This window comes from Malurus melanocephalus, unplaced genomic scaffold (assembly GCF_030028575.1).
Source record: "Malurus melanocephalus ecotype Western Australia unplaced genomic scaffold, MMel_1.1 scaffold_193, whole genome shotgun sequence".
Classification (NCBI taxonomy): Eukaryota; Metazoa; Chordata; class Aves; order Passeriformes; family Maluridae; genus Malurus; species Malurus melanocephalus.
In genome coordinates, this window is record NW_026623425.1 from 778,125 (window position 1) to 790,734 (window position 12,610).

Consider the following 12,610-nt stretch of genomic DNA (forward strand, 5'->3'; position numbering starts at 1 on the left):
TCTCTTTAGCTTCTAATTTTTATTATTTCTCTTTAAAAAAATTTTGTTTTTCAACAGAAAGGCTGCGGCCGGCCGCCGAGCGGGGTGGCCGCGGGGGGGTGGCTGGCTGGTGTCTGTAACCCGATCAGGCTGCGGTTCAGTCTTAAAAAGTCACTCTATAACATGGCAAGGTCCCGGATAACATGCAGGGAAGGCGATGGATGGAGGTGGGACACGGCGAGGGATGTCGGGTTGTGTTGGCCCAAAGAAAACCGGAGAGAGAGAGGGGCTGGAGGGTGCGTGTGGGCGAGGAGGAGGAGGAGAGACCCAGGAGGAAGGCTGGGAAGGCAGCAGGGATGGATGGATGGAGACAGGACTGGGTATTTAAAAGGGAAGGCAACGCCCGCGCAGCGCCCCGGGGCACCCCGGAGGCTCTGGGGGTGCTGGGGTGGGCACGGCTCCCCCGGGGAAGGGGCTGAGCCCGGAGCTTTTGGGGGGTCTGCAGGAGGTGGGGAAGGGGGCTGGGTGCTGGAGGATGCTCAGCGCCCATCCTGTCGGGATGCAGGATGCGGGATGACCGTAGGGTACCTGGATAACCCAGCACCCAACAGCCTCATCCTGCAGCCGGGGAGGAAAATCATCCCCAGGGCAGCAGGATCCAGCCGAGGACACCRGGCAGTTGCCAATTTGAGGAGAAAAAGGGCAATTTACTCTCTTTGCAGTGCAGAGCTGCTGGGTTCTCTTCCCTTTTAAATTCCTTGTTCAAAATATAGAAAATGGAAATACAATGTTCAGCGGTTGTAAATATTTAGAAAACACATCAGGTTTTTGTTGTTGTTTTTTTTTTTCTTCTCCACATTAACACACACAAAAGCAAAAAATTCTAGAACAACACGACGACGACGGGGTGGGGGAAAATAAAAATAAGAGAAATATATATCGTTTGCATTTCTGTACATCACAAGGGAAAAGAAAAGAAATCATGAGAAAGGAAACTAAAACAAGGGGGCGGAAAAAAAAGCACGTTTCATTGCCCTTCCCTCCCCCTCGTCCCTGCTTCTGCTGAGCAAGAAATGGAAGTGTATATTACCGTTTGGGTTTTTTTCAAATGGGAGGCTAAAGAAAAACACAGATGGGATTAAAAAGAAAAAAAAATAAAAAATAGAAACCAGAGAGAGAAAGAAGAGAGAGAGAGAGAGAGAGAGAGAAAGAAAGAGAGAAAGTTGTTGGAGAAAAGTCCCGCTGGTGCCGGGGAGCCAAGGGAGCTCGACGGCCTGGGCGATGCTGGGGTGGGCAGGGGGAGAGCGGGGCGAGCCGGGCGCCCGGGGGGCGGCGCCTCGGCACCCGAACCCCCCCACGCCCCGGCCGAAACCACAGGAAAGAAGAAAGCAGAGAGGTGCCCCGAGAGGTGGGCAGGGTGCTGGGTGCTGCTGGGGGGTGCTGGGCTGGGGAGGGTGAAGGGGACGTGCATGTGGGGTCGGGGGCTTCTGGCTTCGTTTTCCGGGGTTCCCCTGGTCCTGCAGGTGTGAGGGTGTCAGCGTTGGGTGCTGCCAGCCCGGGAGCAYCCCCACAGCACCTCGCCTGTGTGAATAAAGTCCTGTGGGGTGAGTGGGGACATGTGTGCCCCCCATTAGGGGGTCCCGCAGTGCCTTGCCTTCACTCAGCCCTGCCTCCAGCCCCACACCAGCCAAMGCAGGCTCCTCACCGTCCCAGCACTGGTTGAACTGGGGCTGGCTCCCCAGACTTACTGCATTAGGGCTTTGCCCCACTCAGCACGGGAGCAACCTCCCAGGTTTCGTCAGGAGCCCCGGGATGCTGAGGCAGAGCTGGGGATGCTTAGCTCCAAAGTCACCTGCCATGGGGACCTCAAGGTTCTAAAATCATCCAGCACCAAATCCCCTCCAAACCCCTACTTGCCAGACTGGCTGTTGGGATCCTGAGCACTGGCGCTGGCACCTTGGCAGCAGGCAGGGTTGGGGTTGGAGAGGGAACATGATTTTTCTTGCTTTGCCCGTTTCTTGGSTGTCTGGGATCAATCTCAGGGAGGTGCTGAGCCCTGTGGTGACCCGGGCAGGTGATGCTGCCTGCCAAGCCATCATCCCGGGGTGTGACATTCGCGGGCGACGTGTGGCTTTGGGGAAGGGATGACCTGCTGGCTGCCCTGATCCCTGCCTCGAGGTGACGGGCTGGCTTCCCCCAGGGACACCGTGCAGCCAGCGCGGGCTTGGTGAGTGCTGGGAGGGTGCAACCTGCACCCCACATCTCCCCGTGTGCTCCGGCTGGGCAGGGCGGGGAGCCGAGCGAGTGGGGAAGGAGGGGAGAGGAGAGCAGGGGGCAGTCCTGTGGAGGGAGGAGGGGAGGGAAGCGAAGAGTGATCCAAGAAAAGCCTACGTACATCCGAGGGCTCCGGCAGCGGGGCGCCGTGGCTGTGGCGGCCGTTCTGGGCGCTGCCCTTGTGCCCGTTCTGGTGCGGCGAGGCCGAGCGCTGGGGCGAGGGGGAGGACGGGCTGCGGCTGGAGCGGGCGCTGCTGCCCTTGGGGCCATCCTGCCGGCGCTTGGGGCTYAGCCTGCGGGGCACCGCACCGTCAGCCACCGGCACCCCCAGCCCCGAGCCCGGCCCGCCCTTCGCCCGGCTCCGGCACAGCCGCCGGCTGCAGCACGGGTTTTGCCGCAGCCAGAAAACGGGTGACGATCGGCGCTTTGTGCTTTCTCTAGCTAAAAATTGAAACCCCGGCTGGAGATCGTGTTCCCAAACCCTTCGGAGGTGCGGCAGCACCATCCCACTCCGCTCTACACCCGTCTCAGGGATGCCTCTGCCACCTGCCTCTGCCCTCTGTCCCTTGGGGTCCCCACCCCTGGGACACCTCTGCCATCCACCTCTGCTCTCCATCACCCCGGGTCCTTACCCCTGGGACACGCCTGCCGTCTGCCTCTGCCCTCCATCCCCCGGAACACCTGSGMYACYTCTGCCATCCSTCTCTGCCCTCCAYCCCCAAGGGTCGCMATCCCTAGGACGYCTCTGCCTCCCACCTCCCTGMCCGCCACCACATTAACGTGCTCATMACAAGSAYGTCTCTGTCCCTGCTCTCTAACCCCCAGGGTCCCATCGCAGAGGCTGAAGGGCTGGTGGTTTGGGGACGAGGATCCCGGACTGTSCCTACCTGCCGGGGGATTTAGAGCCGCTGTCGTCGGAGGAGAGCGAGGCGCTGTGGGAGCTGCAGGAGCTGCGGCGATGAGAGCGCCAAGCAGGGGACTCGCTGCGYGACCTGCGGAGAGGGCGGCCAGGGGCCGAGGGACAGGCTGAGCCTCGGCGGGGGACACGCAGGGGGACAGAGAGCCCCGCTCCCCCCGCCGTCCCGGCCCTTTACCTCTTGCGCTCTTTATTTTTCTCTTTCCGTTTGTTCTTGGGGCTTCGGGACCTGCGGGAAAGAGCCGAAAGCTGCAGASGTGGGAGCGGGGGCAGCGCCTTGGGGTGGCTTTCCCGGCCCYGCCGAAGGCACCAAGGCTGCGGGAAGGGTGAGAGGAAAGACCTGCCTGGTCTGGAGCTGGGCTCCATTGAGGTTCAAAGCGCGGTGGAGATCCCAGATAGCTTTGGGGGCATTGTGGGGTCAGGGACCAGTTTGTGAGGCCAGGCAGGAGGGAGTGGCAGTGGGAATGGAGGGACTGGCTCTGCTCAGCATCCTCAGGGCTCGGGCCCGTTGTCACTCTCCCACTTTATTGTCCTGCACCCTCTCAATGTACACTGTGTGTTTTTCACTTGTTTCACCCTAAAATAGTGATGTTGGCAAAGGGTATCTGCAGAGCAGGGCAACTGGCACGGCTGCCTGGGATTCCCTCTTCTTCTCCCTTGGGGACATGTGGGACCCCACAGTCAGCCAGAGTGGCTCTGTGCCACATCCAAGGGTGGAAGACACCCAGCAGTGTCCRGTTGTGGGGTGAGGGGGTCCATCACAATGGGCAGAGGGGAGTGGGACAGYAGCAGAGCAGGACACAGGGGGTCCCTGGCAGGGGAAGCTGGCAGCTGGTGGCAGTAGGGTGACTCCTGGCAGCTGTCACTCTTACCTGTGTCTTCTCTTTTTTCGTGACCCCGACTCAGACCTGAGGGATGAAGAGGAGGCAGAGATGAAGGAGTCACGTGGCCAGAAGGGAATAAAGGCTGGGCAGCTCCCAGGGATGAGGAGAAGGACMGGGGGACAGCCCTGAGATAGGCTGCTGGATGGGCAAGTGACAGTGGCTGTGAAGAGGTGACGGTCCCATGAAATGTCATCAGCATCCCTCCCTATCCATGCCTAAATCCTMCCCCAGCCCAAGGGACTGCGCAGTTACCAACCATTCCTGTTGTCCCCAACCACCCCTGCTGTCCCCAGGCTGCTGTGGTGTCCATCCTACCTGTCACGTCTGTGTTTCTTTCCAGTCTTCTTTTTCTTTTCCTTGCGGATGGGTGAAGAGCTGTCACAGCTAGAGGGGAAGTGGGTGCCCTTGAGCAGGGAGCAAAGGACTCCTCAGGCCCATCCCAATGGCCCAGGGCAGTCTGGTGCCACCACCCCCAGTCACATTGCTTCCCCTGGAACACCCCATGAGATGCATGAACATCCCCAGTTACTTCCTGGGGAATTCAGGCTGGGGGGCAGAAAGGGCTCTGTGGTTGCCTTTGATTCTGGAATGCCCAAATCCTGCTGTGTCTCATTGCCACCTCGTGGACTCCACAGCCTCTAGCAGGACACAAAGTGGGCAATTCCCAGTGGGATTTCAGAAGGGGACAATGGGTGTAGAGGTCAGCCTGTGCCTGGTGGCCTTGCAAGCCCAGAGGGGACCCCACTGCCCACCCAGCCCAGTGGTCACTCACCTGCGCTCTGAGCCGGGTTTCCTCTTTTTGCTGCCATGGGAAAGGCAGAGAAGAAAGAAACATTAGGGACAGCATCCTGTGCAGGCAGCCAGTGCTAACCAGGGAGGTTGTGGGTAGACAAACCCTTCACAGAGCCATATCCTTCCTGGTGCTGTGCCCTGTGGCAACCAGCTCCTTCCCCACATGGACCAGGCAAGGTCCCAGCAGTGCATGCAGTGGGTGTGGGCACACACGTGTGTGTTGCAGTATCAGTACATGCAGACGCATAGCACCTCTTAAGGGTGCATGTTTGGTGGTGTACTGCCCCCCAAAGAGGAGTCACTTGCCCCATCAGAGCTTTGGAAAAGGCTGAACTGGGAGGTGAGCTGCCCCCCAGAGAGAAGAGACAGCACAGGGACAGCCAGGGACTCACCGGCTCCGGCGGTGACCCGATTTCTTCTTCTTTTTCTTCTTGGGTGGAGGAGAGGCGGAGCTGCTCGAACGTCTTTTCAGCCTGTAGGATACAGCAGACAGGGTTGGGGAAAGAAGAAGGGACAGGTCCCTGAACTCTGTGTTCATGGATGGGGACCCCGTGGCCAGCAGGTCCCCAGAACCCATGCAGACCTGTACTCGCGGTGGCCGCTGTCCTCGCGGTAGCACTCGGCCGAGCAGTCGCACTGCAGCAGGCAGCCCTCTCCATAGACGGGATATTCCACYGCGTACTCCTCCCCATCTGCCCCGTGGTGGTTTTCTATCACACTGCCAAAGGAGGAAGAGCAGGATTTATTTGGGGATCCCCATTTCCCATTCTCCAGTTTCCTATTGGAGCAGCCCAAATGAAGCTTTGGGGGATGGGGGACATTCCCTCTGTCACAGCATCCCCAGGGGACCTTGGTCATGGGTCCTGTCCCTTAAGGTCCACAAACAGCAAAGCCCCAGGGTGGAGGTCTGCTCAGGGTCTTCCAATCCCTGCAGAGATCCCCACCAGGCTGGCACAGGGACACTGTGAGATTCAGGCCACCATCTCCCCTCTGGGTCCATCCTCAGCATCATTCGAGTTCCTTTTGGCAGTGCTGGGGCTGAGTGGGAGGCTGGGTCAGCCCAGGTGGGWGGCAGGGCTGGGTAAGGGTGAGAGGAGCTGGCAGAAGACAGGGAAATTCAGGTGGGAGCTGCCCAAAAGCTGATCAGGGCTTTGAGGCCAGCACCCTGCAGTGCCACCAGCTCAGCACTGGGGCTTCAGGCAGGTGATGGTCCTTGTCCCTCCCAGGGCTGGGTGAAGAAGGGATGGGGGGACATCATGCCTGGAGCTATCAGGGTCTCCTCTCTCTCCTGAGTGACTTCATCAGCATTAATTTTTCCCACTGCCATGGAAACCGGCATGAGGTTGCCATTGACTACCGGGGCTGTGGGCAGGGCTTGGCAGAGGCCTGGCAGCTGGACTAGGGCAGTCTCAGGAGTCCCTGTCCAACCTGTCCCTGCTGCCCCCACCTCCCTGGCCTGGCTCTGCCATCAGGCCTAGGAGCAAACCCCACTGGAAGCCTCTCATTTGTCTTTGGGGGATGTAGGACACCTTACCCAGAGAGAGACAAAGATATCCAGGTGCTCTGGAGGGAAACTTAACAGATGGGGACAGGCTTGGAGGGTGCCCAGCACCACACCAGCCCAGGTGTTTGCTTCCCAAGGGAGATTTGCCCTCAGAAATGTGACTTGGGCTCCTCTGCCCTTCCCAGCCYGGAGGCAAGCTGTCAGCAATGCTGGTGAAGTGCAGCCCCACCTTRGAAGCCTGGCCAGTGCCTGAGCACGGGGATGCTCCCAATCCCAGACTRCAGATCTGACAGTGGCACGTGTTTGCATCCTTGGCCACAGGCAGGCCATGGGCTGTTTAACCTAATTAAAAATGTCTTGGACCGAAAATACACGCAAGYCACCCTCCCTCTAACCACGGACGATTGCTCAAGCACGTCTCGGGCTCCCCTCTGCACCATAGCCATGGTTTTCTGGGTCCTTTCCAAGTGACTTCTGCCTTGGCCATGTTTCAAGGRTAGGAACAGCCTTTCAAGCACCCACCCAACCATGGGAAGGGGGAAAAAGGTGGCAAAGAGAGAAGACAGCGGGGATAATTCCCTGTGTGTGTCCCTGCTCYGTGAGCAGGCAGTGCTCCACGCCAGAGCCTGCTGCCAGCATCTCACCCATTAGCTGTGCTCAGCAGCTCAAGACCAGCCTTGTGCTGTTCCAATTATCCCTCCCTGCCCAGCACACGCTTGTCTTTGTCTGTAATCCCACCAGCCTGTCCATCAAGCCCTTCTCCTTGGGGACCAGGCCGTACCGAGCTGCATACACAGAGACGAGAGCTGGGAGAGCACAAAGAGCAAAGCCAGGGACTCAGGTGGTCGCAGCTCTGCTYGATGCCTCACTTTTCCCTGGGGACTCATGCAGATGATGCTGAGCTCTCGCATTGGCTTTAAAACAGGACCAGCTGGTTCAGACTCACAGTCCCAGCAGCCAAGGACCGAGCTGTAAAAGCCCAGAGCGGTGCTGGAGCAGGACCAGTGCACGAGATGCTCTGCTGAGCCACCACAAGGGCCAAGACTCTTTATTTAAAGCTTATTTAACCCCCTTGCCCAGCCTCTTCATCCAGCACAGACCTTTGGCACACAGGACATCCTCCAGCAGCTCAAATCCCGGCTGCTTGAAGAGCCACCTCCTTTGGACCCAGCTCCCACCAGCCTCCTCAAGCGCCTCTGGCTTTGCTCTCCTCGGAGCAATCCTTCACTGTAAGACTGTTCCTTCCAGCTCAGCACTATTATTTATAGCCCTGGGGCTAATCTTTAATGATTACCCTTCGTTTTGCAAAACCAAGCCTGTAAAGGTGACAGCCAGGGCTGCTGAGTAACCTTAAGGCACCTTTGGCTTCCCCATGTGCGAGTTACAGTGGGAAGATGCCCTGGAGATAACTCCTGCCCCCACTGGCAAAGGCCACTTGTTAACACCTCAGGCTGGATGCTCAGTGACCTGGGCCAGGTTGGTTTTCCCCATGTCTTGCTTTTCCCCCTGCCTGGAGGAGAATCCTGAATGTGTCACGCTGTYCCAAGCCCGTGTGCCCCATCCAGGCAATGTCCCTGTGTCCCTCCCTGCTTGGCGTGCCAGCAGAGTGGTGTGAGGAAGGCTTCYCTGCCTCCYGCCTCGCCCTGATTTCCTGACCCTAATGAAGCATTAATATTCAGTGAACCTGCAGCATCTATTCCTGTCCCAAGTGACCTGGTTTCCAGACTGATGGATGGTGCACGCCGGGCCAGCCACRCTGCCTGGGCCATTAAGCACTGCACTGATAAATCATCATCGAGCCGGAGTGGGCCCTGGTGAGGCTGGGGACAGTCCTGTGCAGGGCAAGAGGAGCAAATGATACGTCCCCAGCAGGATCTGGGCTACTTTGGACACCAAACTTGAGCCCTAAGCCACCTCCCAGGGCAGATGCAGGCCCCAGGACCAGGCACTGTGAGAAGTTATTAGAAGCAAAGGAACAATGCAGGAGCTCATTGGAGAAGCTTCTTCCATGGAGTCCCTGCCCCTTGCTGAAGGGGTGAGCTAAGCATTGAGACCTTCTGCACTTGGGTTTCATCACATGGGGCAGGAGCGTTGCAATGCTGTCCTCTGCACAGCACCCAGAGGTCTCCAAATGGTCAGTGCAGGGTAACATTTGACCTCTCCAGAGGTTTGCCTCAGAGGGGCAAATCCTGCCTCCAGCTGACTGAATAGACAACCAACCAACCGACCGACCACCAGCCATCAAACCATCAAACCAACCAATCACCCATCAAATCAAACAAACATCTAATCCATCCATCCATCCATCCTTCCATCCACCCACCCATCCTTCTATCCATCCATCCCTTCACCATCCATCCATCCATCCATCCATCCATCCATCCATCCATCCATCCATCCATCCATCCATCCATCCATCTCTCTATCCCCTCTCCATGCCCATCCATGCAGCCATGCCCGCATATACCCTCATCCACCCACCCACCTGCCCATTGATGCCCACAGGCACTCCAGGACGTGCCTCTCTGGGATGAGGTGCACGGATGAACCAATTGGAAGCTGCCTGACTTACATTTGGCGCCCGTGCTGGTCCTCCCTGGTGAGCACACCCTCCTTCTCCATCAGCATTTGCCGAAAGGTCCCCACTTTCTGCCGGATCTCCTCTTCRGAGTACCTGGAAGGGCAAAGATGTGGTCAGGGCTGCTGTGGTCAGGGCTGCTGAGGACCTCTATACCTTTGGGACTGACATGTGGCCCAAGGGGCCAGTCAAAAGGAGAGGTGGCATGGTGACAGTCATCAGGGCCTGGAGGACAGCAGGACCTCTGCTTAGTCCCCTGCAGTCCCTCTCTATGTCATCCTCTCTCCTGCCTGCCCCTCCCAGCAGTTCTTGGCAGAGGAGGTGTGAGGAAGGCTTCCCTGCCTCCCGCCTCGCCCTGATTTCCTGACCCTAATGAAGCATTAATATCCAGTGAACCTGCAGCATCTATCAGGAAGGGACATCAAGAAGGGGGAAAAGGATGACCATGAAGTCGCCATACCCTGTGACTGCCCCAGGCTTTGGGGAGTGTCCTCACTGAACCCCCTTGGCAGTGCTACCATTACAGCCAGTGATTACAGGGTTCACTCCCAGCCTCTCTGTCCCATCACGAGCTCCCCTGCTCGTCCCCGTGATGCACCAGGGCCCGGGAAGCCACGCCAGCTCTGCGCTAACGCCGAGCGCTGACTCAGGCCGCTGCAGGGTTATTAACGAGAGACACTAATCACCGTGTCCTGGCATCTGAGAACAGCCGCCGCAAACCACGGAGCTCCTGACTGAACATCCCCGAGGTGTCCCTGGGAAGGGACAGGTGACAGCCCTGGATGGGTTGTCCTGTGCCACATCCTGTGGCTGCGCAAGGGCACTTGAGCATCCTCCTCAACTAAAAACATCCCATCCTCCTTGACTAAAAATATCTTAACCTCCTTGACTCGAAATATCCCAACAGAGGGATGTGGTGGAGAGATCTATGATGTTTTTGGCATCATTCTTGGAGACAGAGCAGAGGGAGAGGGACCCCATGGGATCATCACCTCCTGCACTGGGAGGGAAGGGGTTGAGCTCTGTTTGTGTCCCTGTCCTCACCCAGAGYCCCTACAGGGGCTGCTCATGGCCCACCCTTTACATCACATCCCATCAGCATCGCTGCCACAAGCCCAGAAAACTCAGTGTCACAGCCAGGCYTAGCCCTGCAGCCCCCAAGGCTGGCACTTCTAGCAGCCAATGCTGGGGACAGTGATGCCCCTCGCAGTGCTCTGGGTGCCTCTGGGAGCCCTGGGTGCAGAGGGGCACGTGGCATCACCCACACTCCCCTGTTTCATGAAGGGGAACAGCGAGGAGATGGGAATTAATATTAATGAGCTCATTTGCACGGAAAGGCTCTTATTAATTCCCCAGCTGGACTCCACACAGAAGGAAGGCACTAACAGGCTGTGGAGGCAGCCTGGCTGCTTCCCTTCACCTTGCACGTGGACATGGGGATCCCCAAAAACAGGGCAGCACCCCAAATACTGCTCTGCTCCATTCCCTCGATGGTGGTGCACCCAGCTGAGCAGAGTGGTCACCCCACAAGATGACCAGAGCCACCAGCCCCGGCCATCCCATGGTCATCAGCCAGCCCACGGCAGCAGGAAGATGTCTGCCCGAGATGAACATTTGCTGCAGCATATTAAGAACAKGGCCAGTGCTCTTAGAGAGGGGACATGAGGCCAAACAGGAGGTGACAGATGGGCCACCGTGGCTGGGCCATTAGCAAATCTGTGGGGGGAGGCAGAGGCGAGGAAGTCCCCACCACCTCCAGGGATGGAGGCAGGAGCACCACCAGCCCTTCCCCTCCTGCATTCCCCTGGTGCTGCTTATAACCCCGTTGGAGGATGTTTGCTTTTGCATTTAACATTTAGAGTGGGTTTGGGAAGGATTGAAAATTTGCTGACACTTCTTTTCCGGACAAGGAATCCAGCCTGCAGGCAGGGAGTAACAGTGCAGGCAGCCTGGAGCGAGCTACAGCGCAGGCAGGAGGAGCCATCAGCCTTTAAGAAAACAAGCGAGTGCTTAAATCCCTGCAAAAGCCCCTCTTCCGACACTCACATCCATCCTGGGGGTCTGCCCTCCTCAACAACTCCCCCACGGCTGTGCCCAGCAGGCTGCTCCTGCACGGCTCACAGGTGCAAATCCCTTCTCATGGAACCCCCCTGGAGAGCCCCTGTGCAGAGGGGAAGAGCTGGAGGAGGATTAACCAGGTTGACCAAGATTATTACTGTAATTATATTATCATTTCGGCGTATCGCCATCATCAGTGTTATTAATAGCCTTAATAACAGCAAAGCAATTATAGCAATAACAACAATCCTGGCTGCAGTGTTGCTATTACCCATTGCAGTAATGATACTACCAGTAGTAAGATCCCTACTAGGGCTCGGGAACCCAACAGGAGGCTCTGGGCTCCCCAAAGCGCSAGGTCAGCCTTATTTATTTCCATAATGACAAATTAGGCACAATCATTATTCCAGTCTGTGTGAGACAATTTAATTCTAGGTCACGCTTGCACTCTTAATGAAAGCCTTGGCGAAGCCTTCCCTCAATCCATTTTCCTTCTCCCCAGCTGATACCAATCCCGGTCTACCCAAGTGCGCTGAAGAATTTGCTCCATCCATCAGGTTTTAGAGAGCTGTCAGAGGGATCAGGATGTTTGGCTGGTGCCAGAGACAGCACAGCCATGTCTGGCAGGCATGGGGGTCTCCTTTCTGGCCCCTCAGTCCTTCCTGCCCACCCAGGCAGGGACATTCTCCAGCCCCTTGGATTTTTCCTGAGCTCTTTGTTTCCCAAGGGAAGAGCAAAGGCTGGGGAGCAGCTTGCAGTGCCTGGCCAAGGCACTGACAGGATGAGGAGGGAGGGGGTCCTATCACCCCAGGACTGGGGAGGAAAAGGAAGACAGGACAAAGTGAAACGCAAAACCAGCCTCTCCTGTGCTAAGCCCCAGCTCTGCTCTGGGGAGAGCATGTGGGTCACAGGATAGGTGGTACCGATGACTTGCACAACCATAAGCAGCTTCACTCCTCCTTCCTGCTTCGGCTTTCCCTGCAGGAAGACCAGGAATGCCAGATTTCCAAGAGAAGGCGGATGCACTCCTAGATCTGACTTACTTGGAGGCATTTCCCTCCACAGACCAACCACCAAAGCTGTTTAATTCACCTAAAACTGGATTTACTTCCAAATGGGGACATTTGCTACAACAAGGTATTATTTAAAGGGAGAGAACAAGGCACAAACAGGTCAAAAGGATCCCTCCACCACTCACCCCTGCTCCTCCATCATCTCCTGCAGCTCCATGCACTTCAGCTCCACCCGCCGCTTGCGCTCATGGTCCAGGATTTCCCGGTGAGCYTTCTTCACGATGCTGGGCTCCACCAGCCGCACCTCCTCCTCGCCCTTGTGCCACGTTCCCGAGGCGCCGGGCTGGGGGAAGCCATTGGAGGCTTCCTGGGGCGAAGGCACATCAGCCCCATTGTTGTAGAGAGCCATGATCACCTGGGAGGGAGAGAAAGAGTCAGGGTCAGCCCTGGCCTGCTTCCCCTCTCACCCCATGAGAGTGAGAGGACCCTGCCAAGAGCTGAGGGTAAAATCTGTCTTGAAAGCGGGTTGCTGGGCACAGTGACTGGGAGATGTTGCTGCACCTTGCCTCAGTTTCTTCATACTCATAGCAAGGCTCTGGCTGCTCCCATCAC

At 57.4% G+C, this 12,610-nt stretch overlaps 1 protein-coding gene across 1 annotated transcript in view; it reads right to left on the reverse strand.

Moving 5' to 3' along the window:
• The window catches only part of SRRM3 (serine/arginine repetitive matrix 3), a 20,197-nt gene extending 7,790 nt beyond the window's left edge, over positions 1-12,407 (reverse strand). Inside the window, exons 1-10 of the mRNA XM_057373375.1 lie at positions 12,184-12,407; positions 8,922-9,023; positions 5,429-5,563; positions 5,238-5,318; positions 4,826-4,855; positions 4,369-4,437; positions 4,042-4,077; positions 3,348-3,398; positions 3,141-3,245; positions 2,375-2,546 (exon numbers count right to left, since the gene is read on the reverse strand). Coding sequence (XP_057229358.1) covers positions 2,375-2,546; positions 3,141-3,245; positions 3,348-3,398; positions 4,042-4,077; positions 4,369-4,437; positions 4,826-4,855; positions 5,238-5,318; positions 5,429-5,563; positions 8,922-9,023; positions 12,184-12,407 — 1,005 coding nt within the window. The remainder of the gene's footprint in view (positions 1-2,374; positions 2,547-3,140; positions 3,246-3,347; positions 3,399-4,041; positions 4,078-4,368; positions 4,438-4,825; positions 4,856-5,237; positions 5,319-5,428; positions 5,564-8,921; positions 9,024-12,183) is intronic.
• Between the last annotated feature and the right edge of the window lie 203 nt (positions 12,408-12,610).